The 18,437-nt window shown below is 36.9% G+C and overlaps 2 protein-coding genes and 1 long non-coding RNA gene across 7 annotated transcripts; 1 reads left to right on the forward strand and 2 right to left on the reverse strand.

The window, feature by feature from the left end:
- Positions 1-544: 544 nt before the first annotated feature.
- LOC105183098 (uncharacterized) lies at positions 545-2,744 on the reverse strand. 5 transcript variants are annotated; one of them, XR_003114209.1, is made up of 6 exons: positions 2,632-2,744; positions 2,202-2,373; positions 1,887-2,117; positions 1,388-1,543; positions 716-928; positions 545-635 (listed from the first exon to the last, which is right to left on the reverse strand). It is a non-coding gene; the product is annotated as an uncharacterized LOC105183098 (long non-coding RNA). The 5 variants fall into 5 exon arrangements; XR_003114207.1 differs by having other exon boundaries at positions 1,388-1,548; XR_003114208.1 differs by adding an exon at positions 1,138-1,197 and having other exon boundaries at positions 1,388-2,117.
- A 2,001-nt stretch (positions 2,745-4,745) lies between these two features.
- ppan (Brix domain-containing protein peter pan) lies at positions 4,746-7,857 on the forward strand. The gene is made up of 7 exons (XM_011140967.3): positions 4,746-4,825; positions 4,948-5,004; positions 5,214-5,494; positions 5,648-5,858; positions 5,927-6,253; positions 6,345-6,675; positions 6,791-7,857. The coding sequence occupies exons 2-7, from the start codon at positions 4,987-4,989 to the stop codon at positions 6,877-6,879; spliced, it is 1,257 nt and encodes a 418-aa protein (XP_011139269.1). The 5' UTR covers positions 4,746-4,825; positions 4,948-4,986; the 3' UTR covers positions 6,880-7,857.
- Positions 6,886-18,437, reverse strand: LOC105183095 (kinesin-related protein 4). Its single transcript, XM_025306839.1, has 10 exons — positions 17,981-18,437; positions 17,391-17,625; positions 17,019-17,250; positions 16,562-16,893; positions 16,357-16,474; positions 15,053-15,386; positions 14,746-14,962; positions 8,618-14,666; positions 8,357-8,527; positions 6,886-8,176 (listed from the first exon to the last, which is right to left on the reverse strand). The coding sequence occupies exons 1-10, from the start codon at positions 18,132-18,134 to the stop codon at positions 8,045-8,047; spliced, it is 7,974 nt and encodes a 2,657-aa protein (XP_025162624.1). The 5' UTR covers positions 18,135-18,437; the 3' UTR covers positions 6,886-8,044.

Below are 18,437 nucleotides of genomic sequence, written 5' to 3' on the forward strand. Positions count from 1 at the left end.
CTTCACTAAGAAAACCAGGTTGGATGTTTGTATTACTTAGCCATTTGCGAAATACACTATTATACGGTAAACATAATTGCTTGCGTACAAATTCATATGCACGTGGAGAATAAAAAAATAATGTAAATGCAAATTGTTTTATTGAGGTAGAGTATCTTCTATTACATGGTGGTACTGCGCTGTTTTTTACCTCATTTTACATAACTTCAAGTGAGAAACCATTAAAATTATTTTGTAGGACTTCTATCACACCTTCAGTATCATGTTTATTGTCTTTTAGATATTTAATAAGGTGTTTCATAGATGTTATGCGTTCTTCTCGACGACATAAACGTTTCTTTAACTTTCGATTTTCTCGTTCTAATTCTAATTCCCTGTCGGATCGTCTTAAACGTTTTGGAGAAACTTGAACTTCAGCATCCACACTGCTTCTTAATTGCAACTGTACTTCACTGTCAATCATTTCCTTAAAAAATACCAAATCTTGTATATAAATACATATATACACGATATAAATAATGATTAAATACATTGCTACTTACAATTTTCTGTTCAGAACATGTACTAAAATTTATGTTTTAATTATATGTAACATTCAAATCTTTCAATATTCTATTTTTATGTTCTTCACGATCCTATAATAATTTATAAATTAGAAGAATATTTGTATTTTTTATTTTATACTTATATATTTTGTTAAAAGCTATGTAATTACCTTTTTGTGATCAAAATGTTATAATTCTTAAAAATAGTAGGAACAGCAGTTCTTTTTAACATTCTTTTCATTAATTCCATTGATGCTGGTTGAAAATTGTCATCAGTAAAATATGCACCACAAATAAATACTTCTTTTGATATATCTATTTGTGGTATATATGAAGAAATTATAGTAAGCCATTTTGTGCGTGCTTTCTCGTTACTTAGCAATCTATAATTTAAAATTATTATTATTTTGTAAATTATTATTATTTTGTGTTTATAAATATCTTATGCATATATATGTATATAAATATAGTGAAAGAATTTGGATAATTGCTCAGACATATAAATAGTTAGATGCAAAAGTGAACACAAATACTTATTAAAAGCTAATATTTGAAAAACATTGATGATAATTAACACAATCTTGAATAATACATTTTTTGCCCATTTTTATTGCCTGCTTTTCCTATTTCCAATTTTGCCACATTTAATAACCTATAATTATATGTATTATAAAACAATCAATAATCATAAAACCTATGATTTATATAATTTTATATTAAGTAAAACTCATTTGCGATTTATATATTATAATATAAATAAATATATATATATTACTATTCCATATTATTAAGATTTATAAAGCTTACCATACACGCCTATATATTATCCGATATTTACTCACATTTGTGTACTGAATACAGCGAATGTTTTCAGCTCGAAAAGTACAGTGATAGAAAAAGACGGACTGGTTACAATTTTCTATCTCTCTCGTCCCGTTTTCTTCTAGAGGGCCGTTCTCGTTCCAGTATAGTATATATTTCACTGCTTGAACCTGAACCTGAACTATGGGTAAGTGGGATGAAACCATTGCGCAGGGCAAGGGAAATGGTCATGTAGTACATTTGGTGCCGCACAGATGATTGGCTATAAAGTACTTATAAACCAATGACTGGTTATAAATCATAAATGCGCGAAATGTACAGGTAAGAAATATTATATTAACAATTGTACATGTGTGGTATATTTGGAGTAAAATATTTAATTTATAAATCAATATACATTAAAATATTAATAATGCAATGTTAGAGTAAATGATTTAAGTTAATTATCTGATTGTTTATTTATGAAGTTGCCTCTATTTTTACGTAGTTGTTTTCCCAATATTTTACAATTTGACCCACCTACGTCTCGTAACATTTCTTTTTCTTCACCCGTTATTAAGTTTTTATTCTTCAATGAGTCCAGAATTGCTTTTAAGGAAATAATTCGTGATTCCTTTCGTCGAACTTTTTGTTGCAAAACTTTTATTTTTTTTTCATACACCTCGCTTATGTCCTGCAGTTTCTTCCGCAAACGTTTCTTTTCCAGAGAGTCAAATATCTTTGGTGAAATACTTTTTGAGTGATTCACAACTACAACAGTTTAAATATGTGTCAAGGATTTTAATTGTTTAAAATCAGCATACATAGAACTAAATAAAGGTAAATATTCCTTACAATAACCACATCCAGGGATAAGAGATGTCGTTCTATCTCTTCTAGTAGTGTTCACAACATACTGAATTTGACGCAATACTTGTATCTTTTTTATCGTTATTTGTATTCTGTGGAACTACATCAGCAACTACATTAATAGTCATATTATCATCTACATCAGCATTCACAGGTTCTATAAGTAAACAAAACAAGACATATATAATAATATATATATACACATATATATATATGTATATTAATATAATAATATAATAGTAAGTAAACAAAACAAAATATAGGTAACAAAAATCTAACTGCAAAATCTTGCCAGCTGTATATAATATTAGATCTATGCATAAATTTTGTAAATTAGGTTTAGATGGCACTAGAAAACGGTGTATTGATATTTTTGAATTAATTATTTTTATGTTCATATTGTTGACCAACCTACATTCAACTAAATATGACAGATCGTAGCTGTTGACATAACCTCATTTTTAGTTTGTTTAACCCTCTAAAGACTCATCTACATTAGCTGTAAAGGCTCGTCTACATTAGCTGTAAGAATAAAGGCTCGTCTACATTAGCTGTAAGAGTAAAGGCTCGTCTACATTAGCTGTAAGAGTAAAGGCTCGTCTACATTAGCTGTAAGAGTAAGGTTGCAAGACACGAAATGAAATATTTTCATTCGCTGACAACTTACGTTACAGCCTAAAGCTAAGACTCCATGCATGCGGTGAGCTCCGGCAAACGGCTGCGGTGACCAATCAGGAGGGAGGCGCAAGTCCGGTTGCGGCAAGCTCCGGCATGCGTCTGTCTCCTGATTGGTCACCGCAGCCGTTTGCCGGAGCTCACCGCATGCATGGAGTCTTAGCTTTATAGCCTTACTCTTACAGCTATTGTAGACGAGCCTTAAGAGTAAGGCTGTAAGGTTGTAACGTAAGCTGTCAGCGAATGAAAATGTTTCATTTCGTGTCTTGCAACTTACAGCCTTACTCTTACAGCTAATGTAGACGAGCCTTAAGGCCCGGTTCCACAACTTAAGGCTCGTCTACATTAGCTGTAAGAGTAAGGCTGTAAGGCTGTAACGTAAGCTGTCAGCGAATGAAAATATTTTATTTCGTGCCTTGCAACCTTACAGCCTTACTCTTACAACTAATGTAGACGAGCCTTTACTGTAAACGAAGTTTTAAGCTAAAGCTAAGACTCCATGCATGCGGTGAGCTGCGGCAAACGGTTGCGGTGACCAATCAGGAGACAGACGCATGCCGGAGCTTGCCGCAACCGGACTTGCGCCTCCCTCCTGATTGGTCACCGCAACCGTTTGCCGCAGTTCACCGCATGCATGGAGTCTTAAGCTAAGACTCCATGCATGCGGTGAGCTGCGGCAAATGCTGCGGTGACCAATCAGGAGGGAGGCGCAAGTCCGGTTGCGGCAAGCTCCGGCATGCGTCTGTCTCCTGATTGGTCACCGCAACCGTTTGCCGCAGTTCACCGCATGCATGGTGTCTTAGCTTAACTCGTTAACCCTAGTTTAGACGAAAAATTGCATTCCACAACTGCCTTAAACCATGGTTAACGTTGATTTCTCACAGTTAAAGTTAAACCCAAAACTTTGGGCGTTTAATGAATTTAAACGAAGTTTAACACTGCAGTACCATCAATTTGAGGAAAAAATGTATGACTATCCCGGTTTTGGAGTTCAGTTGACAAATATTTTGAACGTTTGAACACCAAAGAGATATGGCTTTAGAATACATATTATCTTCATCTAAAGATGAAGATTTTGAAAACCTAATTTATCAACGGACAAGAAATATAAGAATAAGACGACCATCATATTTGGAAGAATTTGATAATGTCAATTTTCATGCACGATTTAGATTATCAAAAGAATCTGTTATTGCAGTTCTAGCTGAAATCGAGCATGAAATTTCTCATAAAACAGAACAGTAAGTATATAAATTTAATTTAAAATATTCGGTTTTTTGCTTCGATAGATTATATTCTAAAACAGAGTATAAAACTATATATAAAAGTCAATTATTATATGATAAATGCAATCAAATCAATAATATAAACCAATTGATTATTATTAACACTGGACTTCCACCTTTTAATAAATTAATACTTATATACAAATACAGCAAATGTTAATGTTGGTTAGTGTTTACTTCATACGAAACAGATATATTGTTCTCTACTAGATGTCATAGCATCCAACTTATTTCAATTTTCCCTCTTTTCACTATTAGCAACAACCAATCATACTCTACGTTTGAAAAGAAAGAGAAGTCTTTGACAGTTTCTTCATACAGACTATAGGTTTAAGTAAACTACGGTTAAAAACATGATGTGGAACGCGATATAAGTTTAACCATGCCGTTAAGTATAACGTCAGTTCAGATAATCACGGTTTAAACTTGATTTTGTGGAACTGGGCCTTAGTAAGCAACTTTTTCTACTGAAGGCGGCCTATGACTTGCAACCTGGCCGGCGAATTGCTACGCTCTGTTCGGTTAGATTTTCAACATCCAACTGTAATCCCAACACAACCTGTAGTGGGATACGAGCTTTAGGATCACTGGAGTCGCATATCTACATTTTTGTGCATCGTGATCGTATTATTTTGTTTATAACGTGTTGTAAGTTATTGTTCGAAAGAGTTATCGAATAAAATTATTTTTTTTATTTTGTTAATTATTGTGTATAACTAATTTATTCTTGAATCTTGATCTTTTATTCTAACTTTCTTCATAATTATCAGATATTAAACACGTGGTAAAGAATCTAACCTAAGAAGAAGATGGGACGTCACAAAAAGGTATTTTATTATTTATTTTGAATAAAATACATATAAATAATTTAATAAAAGTGTTAAGAATATTTACCTAATGTTAATAAAAGAATCATTAAACATTTACGTGCAGTTTATTCGCGTGTACAATATCGATGTATTTATAAGTAAATTGTCAGCTTATCACAGAATTTTAAAAATTTCACATGACAGTATGACTATTTTCTCTCTCTCAGGGCCGATGTGTCAAGCGAAATAAGCATATAAACTTGGAAGAAAAGGAGGAATTAAAACAAGCACCACATTCTTTTGTATTTCATCGTGGTTTGCCAGGAGAACATATTGTTGAACTTACTAAAGATTTTCGCAGAGTTATGGATCCTTTTACAGCTTCATCCTTGAAAGCTCGCAAGAAAAACACCATAAAAGATTTTGTTTCTGTCGCAAGTGTACTTCATGTTAGCCATATGTGTATATTTACAAAAACAGAATTGGGAATGTATCTCAAGCTTTCTAGGTATAATATTTTTTAGGAAAATATATCAAAAGATTTATTCATTTTAGTCACATCAGATTGCATTGAAACTTTGTTTCTTTTTTTTCTTCAGAAAGACATCTAAGAATTCTTTAGTTCTACCTATGAAATAATGACTCTTAATTATTATGACAGACTGCCCAGAGGACCAACTCTTACTTTCAAAATACATAACTTCTCTTTGGCAAGAGATGTGGTATCCATGTTGAAGAAGCAATTGGTGTATGAAGAAGCTTTCAAAACTTTCCCTTTAGTTGTTTTAAATAATTTCAGTGGGGAAGGTATGCATTTGAAGCTTATAGCTACTACATTCCAGAATATGTTCCCAACTATAAATCTGACTACTGTAAGTTCTACAAATTATAATCAGTTTATCAATAAACATATAATTTTGATAAATTGATAACATTGCAGGTTAATCTAAGCACAATTCGCCGTTGCGTGTGCTTAAATTATAACACTATATCAAAAACCATTGACTTCAGGCATTATGTTATTAAGGTTGTGCCTGTGGGTTTATCAAGGGGTGTTAAAAAATTAGTGCAAGCAAAAATACCAGATTTGTCTAGATGTCAAGACATTTCGGATTTCTTGACAAAATCAACTATGTCTGAAAGTGAGGCAGAGGACGATGAGGTCAGTCACGTTAAATTATCACAAGACTTGTCTTCAAGGGGGAATCATGCTAACTCTACAAGTGCGATTAAATTATTCGAACTGGGACCGAAAATAACGTTACAGGTTGGTGAATTAATCGAAATTGATATTTTGAAAGATTTACATGGACATCTATATGATGTCCATGATATATGTATAATATTATGTTTTTCAGTTAATAAAAATAGAAAATGGTCTTCTTGATGGTGAAATACTTTTCCATGAACTTATACACAAAACGGACGAGGAGAAACTTGCGATAAAGAAGAGGAGAGAGAAGAAAAGGAAATTGAAAGAAAAAAGAAAAAAGATTCAAGAAGACAACAAGAAAAAGAAAGAAGAGCAAAAGCAGGAACACAAGGAAAAATCGCTCAAAGGTATCCAAAAGAAAAGAGAAAGCGAGATGCTCTTAGAAAAAATCGCAAAAGAATCTACCGAAAATAACGAAGTGGAGGATGACGATGCGCAACATTATCGTGACGAAGTTGGCGAGGAACCTGATGAAGGTGACTAAAACGTGGACATTTGTTAATTCTAAATATACTTATCACTGTTATTTTCTACGTTCAAATAGATTTGAGTCCACTTGATTTTTATGTAACATTTTTTTTTTTATTTCAGATCTGTTCAAAACAAAAGTCGGTACGAAGAGAATACGTAAGCATGCAATGAGATACAAACCGAAGAAATTGAAAATCGACAAATCTTAGAATATATAATTGTAAAAATAGTATATTTCCGAAATAAAATGTTACATTTGAATATCCAAAACTGTTTATAAAATTATTTTAGCAAAATGTTTCAAATATATAAGCGAGAGTATTAATGATGTTTCACACAAGAAATTAATCGTTCACATAAAAAAAAAAAAATCAGTCTGAGAAGCATGACGCGGCTATTACTAATGTTCTAACTTATATAACTTGCGCAAAAAGCGTTTTGCACAAAATTCTTTTGTTACATTAATTACAATTATTTCCATTTTTTTTTCAATTATGTTGGTATGTATAAAGTAATTAGCAAAATTTAAAAATAAAATTATATTTGCATATATATTTTTTTTTCTATATTGAGGCGTTAGCTATAAAGTAAACTATCCCTATATTATGTTTTCCTCGAGTAAAGCATTTTGCTAAAATCACTTATTTCATTATTATCACGTATATCATTATTATATATTTAATTGTTTATAACTTGGAATGACAATACATTTTATCATGTTTTTCTTGTTTACGAACTTTTTTTACAATTCAGACGATTTTATCTCTCATACTCTTCATTATGTTATACAAACTGACATAAGTTCAGTACATGGGTAAATATGCAGTTCTGCATCAGTAGACTATAGCATTATTCTCAAATTATTCAGGTATAAAAAATAGTACAGAGATATTCTTCATATCAAATATGCGCGAGTAGGCACATCTAGTAGTAGTCAAATGGCTATAAAATTGAAGTTCGTAACTACTGATTTGTCGAGAATTCAGTCGTAATACCTTCCATATATACAATCCTATATCCCGACAAAAGTTAAAAATCTAATTACTTTATATCACAGATCTTCTATTGTCTTCGAAAAGTGTAAAACTGGCGAAAAATATATTGTTATTATATGAAAAATTGGTGTATACAAAATAGTTGAATTCATACAATATCATATTACAAAAATATATAAAACTACGTTGTCCTCATCTCGTGTAACTTCTTGATTATATTTACATTGTACGTTACACTCTCTTGCTTACTCATATTAAATCTAATTTTTATCAAATCGCGCGTGATAAAGCAGTATATCGGGTTTACGTAATACTAAAATATAAAATTTGGTCGATGATATGCGCTGATACCAAAAGAAGAAACGGTCTCGCAGGTCGGTTATTTGGATTGCCACAACGTTTCGTATTCCTCTAATCGTTTCTGAAGCTCTTTTATGGTTTTCGATCGAGAACGACATACATCCTTCATAATTTTCTTCTCCTTCTCCAATTTCACTATTCTTAATTCCTCCTGTACAAGATGATATACACGAAACATTTAGAAATATATAATGAAGACTATATAATAGAAACATAAAAATACTGCAACAACCGACAAAAAACAGAGGAAACACCACGCTTGCGTTTCCGTCTTTACATATGCCTCTTTCCTTTATTCATACAGTTCCATTGGTTATTAGATGATACTTACGTCGATAATGCCGCTACTCGTGCTGCAGAATCGCACTACATTGTCCGCAATTGTCTGACACGCCTGATTTCTCCTATTTACAAGCCTCTCCTTACACGCGTCACATTCCTTCGCACTGGTGCGCAGCATCGCTAGCTGGAGCCGTTTGACCTCCGCTTTCAGCTCGCTGTTCTGTAAAAATAGAACACATTCGCGTTAGTAAATAGATGCCGAAATCGAGCGTTCTCGTGGGGAACAGCGTGGAAACTCAATGAAAAATACCTTGTTACTATAGATCGATAAGTGTTCCTGTAACTCTTTGCACTTAGTTTGATACGGGAAACTGCCGCTGCGTATCTGCAGCTCCAATGTCGCGATTTTCCCATTCTTCCATACTACGTCTGACTGTAGTTCGCATATCTTGTCCTTCAACATGGCACAGCTGCACATATCGTCGTGGCACTTCTCAGTTTTGTCGGTGAGCATCGGATTGGTATTCTGCGCGGTTTGCGATAAAAGGAGATTCTGATTTTTCTTCTCGAGTATCTCGATCTTTTCTTTCAGCGTATCTACTTCGAGACAGCACGAGTAGTATCGATCTTCCACTCTTGCATGCTCCGCGTCATTCTGACGGATCACCTCCGCCAAGTCCTCCGACTCCTGGTCGAGTTCCATGTTCCTTTTTGTTAACTCCTTTATCTTGCTCGCTTGTTTTTCGATATCTCGGTCTCGTTGGTTCAACTGCACCTTCATCGCCTCCAATTCCAAGGCGACTTGATTCTTCTCCCGCAACAAAGTATCGTACTTCTCACTGGACGCGTTCGCATCGTTGTACTTGGACTTATAGGACGACAGCGTGTCTTTCAGCTTTTCGTTTTCCTTACACATTGACTCATATTGGCTATTTAGCACGACCAGTTGTTTCATGAGATCAGTCTTGGCCGTCTGCAGCTCCGTTATACGATTGCTGGCGCCATCAAGGTTGTTTCGCAGCGATCTGTTCAAATCTTTTAGTTCTTCCATTTGTTCCTCCGCCTGGATCTTACTAGTACTGTTGCGAACTCTCTTTTCCAACATGATGCACTTGGATCGTAAGGTCTCATGATCGCTGTTCAAGTTCTTCAGCTCCTCCGTCAAGATAGCGTTCTTGCTACTCAATTCGGCTATTTGTTTATTCAGCTCAGCGTTCTTCAGCTCCGCCAAGTTCAGCTTGTCCTTGATCACGTCGACCGCTTTCTCGTTAGCCAACTTCAGAGCCTCCATCTCGGTTTTGTATTGATCCACATTGGCTTTTCGTTCGCTGATCTGTTGCTTGAGGAACTTATTCTCGTGCATGAGCGTCTCGATATTGTTTTTATACTCTGTCAGCTCGTCGCACTTGGTCTTCAGGAGATTCATGATTTCCGCGACACGCGACTTTGTCGCCTCCAACTCCTGATTCAAATCGTTGTAGGCGTCCGTCAGCTGCTCCGATTCTGACTGCATCTTCTGAATAATCTGATTGCTCTTTATGAGCTCGTTGGTCTTCAGGTCAATGATATTCTTCAGTTGCGTTTGATTAGCCGTGAGACCCTCGATGCTGCCTGTCAACTCTAGATTTTTCGTCTTGAACGACTCTATTGTGCAGGCGAGATCTTCCACGCGTCTGTTGTATGCCTCCTTTTCTGATTTCAACTTCATCTCGAACTCGGCTTCTTTATTCTTGACCGTTTCTTGCGCCTGTTTCTCTCGCTTCTGCGCATTGATGATAGCCTCCTCCTTCATAGTGCCATTCTTTGAATACTTGTCGAACTCGACCTGCAGGTTGCTGAGGTCCGTCTCGAGCAGGCTGATCTTCTCTTTCAATGCGTTCCTATCCTGACCGTTTTCATCCAGAAGCTGTTGCAGTCGCGCGACCTCCTTCTGCAGTCCGTCAGATATGCTCTCTCGCTTAGATAGGTCACCCTGGAGCTTCTCTATCTCGCTTTCCAGTTCCTTCGCCCACAGCGTGGTGCGTTTCTCCGCGTCCACGCTCTGCTGTTTCTGATCTTCGAGCTTGTGCTTCTCCTTGTCAAAATGTTGCTGCATGCTCTTCACGATCTCCTTCTCCTTCGTCAGAATTGTCTGCAAGAACATCTGAAACAACTCGTTTACCGACTTATCCGAGAATTCGTAGGTCTCGACTTTCGGTTTCAGCGACTGAATTTCTTTGATGATATTCTGAGAGGTAGTGTTCAATACCTCCTTAAGCTTCTTGTTGTCCTCGGTTAGTTCCTTATCTTGCTGAAACTTGGATTGGTATTCGCTTTTTATCTTTTCAAGTTTATCTTCGATGTCGCGCAGCCTGATCAATTCCTGCTTCAGATACTCGTTCTCGGAAGTGCACTTGCTTATTTTCTCCGTCAGTTCCAGCAGTCTGCTTTCCGATTCTTTGGAGTAACTGTCGAATTCTTGCGCAGCAATTGTCTTGGAATTGGCTAACTCCTCGTTTGTCGTCATGAGCAACTTTAGCTTTTTTTCATATTCTTGCTCCAAGAAGTTGTTGCTACTGACTATTTCTTCTTTCTGTTCCTTTACCAGATCCAGTTCATGCTGCAGACAAGAAAGATTCTGACGTAATTCGTCTATCGTCTGTTCTTTCATTACTTTATTTTCTTGAAGCATCTCTACCTCAACTTCGAGAACTAGTTTTGCATTCTCGATCTCGGTACACCTCGTGGTACGTTCTTGCAGCCGATTAGTCATATCAGTCATCTCATTTTCGAGGATATTCGCCTTTTCCGACGTGGTAGTAAGTGATAATTCGTTTTCCGATAGCTTCTGCAGCAACTGTTCGTTGGCGATTCTCAACGAATTAATTTCGTCCAGCAGAGATTCTTTCTCGCTGGCGAATTTACCGAGATCCATCTTGACGCTCAGGTTATTCCTCTTTAAATCTTGCAACTCGTTCTGCAAACTGCTCATAACTTTCTCGATATTGTCCAATCTCAATGTGGTTTTGCTTGGAAGCTTCTTCACGTTGGAACTCTCGTCGTCAGTAAACGCAGAGTCCGTGATGCTACTGATATGAAGTTCCTCGACTTCGTCGCACTTCTCCTTACACAGATCCGAGAGTTTATTGTCGTCTTCCTTCAGAGATTGTATGTCGTTGCTTATGCATTCTAGCTGCTCTTCAAAGTAGGTGACGTTCATAGTTTCTGAGAAACTGGCGTTGATAGATGAATTGCAAAGACTGCTGTTAATATCCTCCTTTGCCTTCATGATGAGCGCGTCTGTTCTCGCGGATTTGCGGTCGAACTTCTTCTGCAGATCCATCAGTTTGTGACTGAGGGATTTTACCTCGAGTTTTAGCATTCTTCGATTCTCAATCAGCTCTTTCAAGTGTGTGCACTGAGTGCAGGTGCTCAACTTGAGATCACTAAGCTTCCTGTTAAGATGCGTGAGTTGGCTGACTTCCTCTTGCAGATTCAAGATTCTCGTCTCGGTGTTTTTGCCGTCTGACACGGACTTGTTCATCGTATCGTTCGTCGTTGTAGTATTAAATATCGTCGACAGATGCAGACTATTGTTGTGCGAATTAGCTATCCGCGCGTTATCCAAGTCCTCTATTGTTTCTACCAGTTGAGTGGACATCTTCGTATTTTCTTCCGTTAACGTTTTCACGTTGGCTTTCAGTTCCATCAGCTCGGTCTTCAGCAATGTGTTCTCAGTCTTCAATTGATCCATATCGTTGTCGCTCACGTCTTCCTTATTCTTCAGAGACAACTCCAGTTTATTTTTTAAGATATCGTACTCTTGCCTGAGACTGTCGTTTTCTTCGATCTTATCCATCAGATCAGTCGAGAGCTCGTTGTTCTCGTTCATCAAATATTCGTGCTTCTGCATAAGATCCATCAGCTTATCCTTATACATACAATCATGTTCGTACAGGAGAGATTTACTCTCCTTCAACGTCTCAAGTTCTTTTATCCTGTCTGCGACGTTGCATAGCAGTTCTGTGTTCTTGGCGGTCAACGCGTCAATCTGCTCCTTGTACTTGAGCATCTTCTGTTCTTCATCCAAGTTGATCTCCGGTATCTTCGAACGAAGTGTCTGTATCTGCTCGTTGAGCGTCACCACGTTGTTCTCTAGTTCGATTTTCTCGTCCGTGATCTTCGAGTTCCGCACGTATAGCTCGTCGATCGTTTTTTGTAAATGTGCGGTGGACTTGTCGGCACACGCCTTCTCTGCTGACAGTTTGTTCGCCAACTCAGTGTTCTCGGTGGTCAACAGCAAGATTGTTTTCTGTAGATTTTCGATATCTTCCTTCAAGCTTCGCACGTCGTGCTTAATTTCGTCCAATTCCTGCGTCTTCGTGACGAGGTCGGCGGACAACTTGGCGCTGTCCTCCTCGACAGACATTCTCGTGCTCGACAAGTCGATCTTAGACAAGTCGCTGGTGTACAAGTCATCTTCGTGCTCTGACATCATCGATCTTGACGACATATGCTCCTTCAGATGTGCGTTCTCGTTCTGGATATCCTGGACGATGATCTGCAGGTCTCTTACACGGCTTCTCAGGCGAGCAACCTCATCAACCTCGTCTTTTTCACCGACCGCTGACTTCTCCTCCTTCTCTGAGAAGCTCTTTAACGATTGTTCATGCAGCTCTGCAGGTATCTGTTCCTGCTTGTCTTTCTCAGACGTCAATTTCGCGACTTGTGCCTCTAGTTCCTGAATTCTTTGCAAGTACGATTGTTCCCTGTTCAAGTCATGTCGAACGGAGCTGCGATGTTCAACCTCAGCCAGCTCAACTCGCGACTCACGTATCGTGAATTCCGACACGTTGTCTACATGATCTTTCGTTGAACCGCTGCATGATTTAGCTTCTTCTTGTTCGATACTGTCGATACTAATCGGCGCTTCGCTTAGCTTCTCTTCGCTCAAACTATCATATGGTTCCTTTTCTTTTAATTCTATTTGCGTCTTGGCAACAGTGTGCTCGGATCCGCTATTTTCCAACGTAAGAGTATCGGTTGAAGATACGTACAATAGATCATCGAGTTCTGATGTGGTCGTCGTATGTTCATTTAACCTCTTCTGCAATATATTGTTCGTCAGCTCCGTCTCTTCCAATTTGTCCTTAAATTCCGTGACCGTACCGTCGAGTTCTTTCTTCTCAGTCACCAAGTCCTCTATCTGCTTTTCTAAACCATAAATCTGTTGTTGTTCGTCCAGTTTGCTCTTCAGAAAGTCATTCGCCAGTTCCGTTTCTTTCGATTTGTTCTTCAATTCATCGTTAATCTGTTCGCATTCCATCTTTTCCGCTGTGATGTCCTGAATCTGTTTCTCCAGCTGCACAAATCTCTGCGCGCAATGCTGATGCTCATCTATTTCACCCTTCATTGAGGTAGTCGTTATTTCCATTTCATCCAATTTGCCCCGAAGCTCACCGACGATGAGTTTGACCTCTTTCCTCTCAGATATGAGTTGTTGAGTTCGTTCTTCCTGATATTGCAACTTTTCCATCTCCTGTTCGTACAATTTACATGTTAGTGATTCATTACTTTGTTCCATATCTCTCAATGTATCCTGCAGTTTCTGAACGATATTCTCCAGTTCACTCTTCCCAGACGCGAGATTATTAAATCGTTCCTCCATATCCCGAACATTTTGATAGTGTATTGATTGCTGTTCCTTCAATTGATTGTTCAACGAGTTGTTACATGCCTCAGCTTCGGCCAGCTTACTTTGAAGAGCAGATACTTTACGTTGCAATTCGTCCTTTTCGGACATCAGAGTTTTTACTTCTGTTTGCTCTACAGACTCGTTTCCAATCGAAAACCGTATGAGTGGTTCTTCCTCCGCAATCTGCGCTGCTAATTTATCGTCCAACAGAATGTTGCGTTGCTCGGCTTCATTGAGCTTCTTTCGTAATTCAGCCGCGACATGTTCGTATCCGTCCTTTTCAGCTGCGAGAATTTTTATCCGTTCCTGTAGCTCGGGAATGTGTTGTGCCTCGATTTCCTGCGCGGACAATTGCGCGAGTCTTTCCTGTAACTCGGGTATCTTCTGCAACTCCATCATTTGTATGTTCAGTTTATCCTCCGCGGAGGCGCAACGTAGCTCAGCTGTTGTCAATTTTTTACGAAGCTCGGACGCTATATGTTCGAAAGCATCTCTATCGGACACTAAGTTTTCCACCTGCTTTTCCAACGCAGCTAACTTGATGAGGGTCTCTTCCAGTTTGAGATTATGATCCTCGCAATACATTTGTTTCTCCAAAATCGTAAATTCCCGAAGCTCCTTTATTTCTTTCTTCAACTCGTGCATCTTTTCTCGCAACTTCTCCTTTGGTGTGCCAGGAGATCTGCTGCTTATAAATAATGACAAGCGATAAGATTAATCGTAAAAAAGATCGACAATAAAATATCCATCTTTCTGTTACTTACCCTGAGTGAGTCTGAGTGCATGTGTCAGTCTTCTCAGGAGTTACGGTAGAATTGTCACGACTGTAGGGCGATTTGTGGACGATTATGTCATCTTTAAATTTTACGCGGTTGTTCCTGCGATACGTTACAAATGTATCATCGTCACTTATCTCCTCGTCACGATCCGCCTCGCTTTTCATAAGTTCCAACTCAAAATCTGCATAAGCTATTTGGAAAGCTATAACAGTCGTGTAGAAAAGTTTTAACACACATAGTTGGACCTATCAAAATATCCAAATTGTTTCAAATAAAAATTAATTAAACTTACATGAATCCATAATACCAGACGATTCGATTGAGCTACTCTTATTACGCAGAGGTGACATTTCTTTGATCGGCGACAAGTTTGCAGACGTTTGAAACGTAGATGTATTCAGCTTGTGTGCACCAGCTTGTGTGTTACCGCACCATGTCCTTCTTCGTTTCGCTTTAGCTTTAAACGACTCTTGAACGTTGTGTTGTGTTGAACGATTATCACCAGCGACTATTCGCGTCTGTAATAATCTGATTCGCTCTTCCAATTCTTCATTGATACGATCTTTTTCCTGCATCTTAGATTCCATCTCTTGCACTTCAACACACCAATTTTGTTGTTTTACCCTCTGAAAAGGTAAATTTATCACATATATTAACTGAATAAGCAGCAATAAATGAAGCCAATGCCTGGACAAGGAAACGGTGCATAAAACTAAATGAAAGTAAATCCGTCCATATTAATTATATTAATAGAAATATAGATTATTTGCCAATCAATCTAAATGGAGTCCCTATACCGCATGCTAATGTAGTGAAATACCTGGGGATGAATCTGGATACTAAACTTAGATGGAAAGAACATATAGATAAAAAGAAATATGAAGAAGAACCAAATTTAGAAAAATATATTGGCTATTGGGCAGAAATTCGCAATTGACGATACCAAATAAATTGTTATTATATAAACAGATATTGAAGCCTGTATGAATCTATGGTATACAGTTTTAGGACTGGACCAAACTGTCAAACATAATGTGCATTCAGAGGTTTCAAAACGAAGTGCTTAGGTGCATTGTTAATGCTCCATGGTACGTTCGTAATGAAGATCTGCATAAGGATCTCAGAGTTGAAACAATCAGTAAAGAGATAAAAATTTACAGGGAAACATAAGGAAAGATTGCTTAGGCATGCAAACACTCAGGTAATTAAATTGCTTGATCAGAGTAACATTGTTAGGAAGCTTAAGAGAGTGAAGCCTTTTGAATAAATATAAAAATTCATTATTTTAGTAATTAGCTATAATAATGATACATGCGAACAATTAATCTAGAATATCTCGATGGAAATATCTCTAGTTAGCTAATGGTAGCAATATGGGTTAAGGATGAAATGTTGTTAGTCGATGACTATGTACATTGTTTACATATGAGAAAAAAGAAAAAAATTAACTGAACAGACTTTGCAGTTCTATAATGATAGGAATAAATTATATTTACAGCTAACTAAAAAAGAAAAAGATGAGCGGACTCATATTACTCTTTTCATGATTTTTTCCTAAAAAATTTCCACATATTTACAACACTTTGTTATGCTTACTTCCAATTCCATCTGCAATTTATCTATTTGTTTTGCATATCGTTTCAAGAGAACACCGTCGGACATAACTTCGTTAAGTTCAGGCTTGTTCTTTATGCTTCTGGCTCTGGATGCAAACCTGTTTGTTAACCAACAAACTTATATATCTGATAGACGTTATAATATATATACAATATATAAATTATTTCTGAGACAAAATACTAACGACAATGTGCATTGAGTCTCGTCTAGTGCGGCAGGTGTTACCGCGCAAATGATTGCTGTCATTGCATTGCCACCTAAAGATGTCTGAAGCAACCTTGTCAATTTGCTATCTCGAAAGTTAATATATTTCTGCGAATCTTGTGATTCGCTCAATTGCTTAATAACTAATGCTAATGTGGAAAGGGATAAATTAATATGGCGTCCTTCTTTAAAACGCTCCCCAGTAGCACCAGTTTGTCGTGCTCTTTCCGAACCTGCAAGGTCCACCATATTCAATTGCGATACTTGTATTGCACCATCCGAACCAGCATCAGCTTCTCGACTCTCAATTGTCTACAATAAACAATTTCGTCATGTTTAAGATTTACGACATGTGTAAACCGTTTTACCAAACATTTCATATATAACATTTCATATATAAGGTTAAAAAAAGAAATTAATAAAGAGAGCATTCTTACAATTCTAAATATTGTATGACTCCTGCTACTTCGTTCATTCATATTTGTTTCTCCTATTCTTCTATTTTTATTACCCTTACTCATTAATGAAAATATATTTTCTGGGCTATTCGTAACCTCTTCCTTGCATCTTACGAACACTTGACCATTTATATCTTCATGTATTTTTAAATCTATCTGTTTACTCAACAGATCATTAATTTTTTCATTATAAATTTCTAAATAAGACACCCTAAAAGATCAACAGATTGTTAAATTGTTAAGCTAACAAAGAATTTGTATCATTGTTATTGCATGGATAAATTCTTTTCAAAAAGAAAGAAAATAGAAAGCTGTGAAAAGCTATCTTATGATTATGAGAAATATACCAACCTTAATAGAAACTCGCGTCTTGGAGTATTAGCTATAGCATCAAACATTCGTTTGATAGCCAATGGTATTATTCCATTTTCTTCTTCTGTACCCATCATAGTATATGTTTTGCCAGAACTGGTTTGTCCATAAGCAAAAACTGTACCATTAAATCCACTCACAGCAGCATCAACAATAGGACTAACAATGCTGCAGAACACATCGTTGTTGCTAGCATCCATATCAAAAATATGATCTGCAAATGAAATAAACATATTAATACAGATAACATGTCACCAATGTGCAAAAGATGATGTATAGTAAATATTTATTCAGGAGAATTATAACCTCCAACATTGTATATAATATGAATCAAGCAAAAGTGCTGTAAATAACGGATGTTTTCATAGTATTATATTGTCAAATAAAATGCTAGAACAATATGCACTTAAGAATTAAAAGAAAAAATATGAAATAATAATTGAAAACATGCAGCTCAGAGGAATAAATTTAATTTCACTGGAACTGTAGTTATTCTTGAGAGAGACATTCCGAACATGAAATCGTAGATGTTGTCAAGTATAATATTGAAATTCACATTCGCATCTTACCGAATTGGAATCCTCCATCGCCTCGTTTCTTTATCTCCGTGTCAACGGCCACGATAGCGTTTCCTTGACTAACCCATTGTATCGGCAAATTTTCGTCTTTCTCTCGCTTGATAAGAGGCCTAACTTTGATAGCTACCTTAATACTATCAGACATCGCGAATGAATTTTGTACTTCGCCGGTTCGTTCAATTTAATCGAAGCTAAAACAAACCCTACTGTCGCACTTAAACGACACACAAACCATCATGTCCGCAACAGTCGGCGCTGGACTGACGCTCGTTGCATGTTCAAATTCAAATCACGTGTCGCTGCGCGTGCGTCGAGATTGTCGCTGATCAGATCTACCTTCAGATTGTAAGATAATTAATCGTAATAACCATAACTTTTTGTTTAACTCCTATTTCTGATAAGGAATAAAATTGATTGTCTGAATAGCTCTCGTTCAACCATTCTTTCG

Source organism: Harpegnathos saltator, unplaced genomic scaffold (genome assembly GCF_003227715.2).
Source record: "Harpegnathos saltator strain DR-91 unplaced genomic scaffold, Hsal_v8.6 scaffold806, whole genome shotgun sequence".
NCBI classification, from domain to species: domain Eukaryota; kingdom Metazoa; phylum Arthropoda; class Insecta; order Hymenoptera; family Formicidae; genus Harpegnathos; species Harpegnathos saltator.

Coding starts and splice junctions, on each gene's coding strand:
- ppan (XM_011140967.3), top strand. Junction 5,495..5,647: donor ATGTATCTCAAGCTTTCTAG/GTATAATATTTT, acceptor TTATTATGACAG/ACTGCCCAGAGGACCAACTC. Junction 6,676..6,790: donor TGGCGAGGAACCTGATGAAG/GTGACTAAAACG, acceptor TTTTTATTTCAG/ATCTGTTCAAAACAAAAGTC.
- LOC105183095 (XM_025306839.1), bottom strand. CDS start 18,134: ATGTCTGATAGTATTAAGGTAGCTATCAAAGTTAGGCCTCTTATCAAG. Junction 14,667..14,745: donor TGCACTCAGACTCACTCAGG/GTAAGTAACAGA, acceptor ATTTATAAGCAG/CAGATCTCCTGGCACACCAA. Junction 8,177..8,356: donor CGAGTAGCGGCATTATCGAC/GTAAGTATCATC, acceptor CATCTTGTACAG/GAGGAATTAAGAATAGTGAA.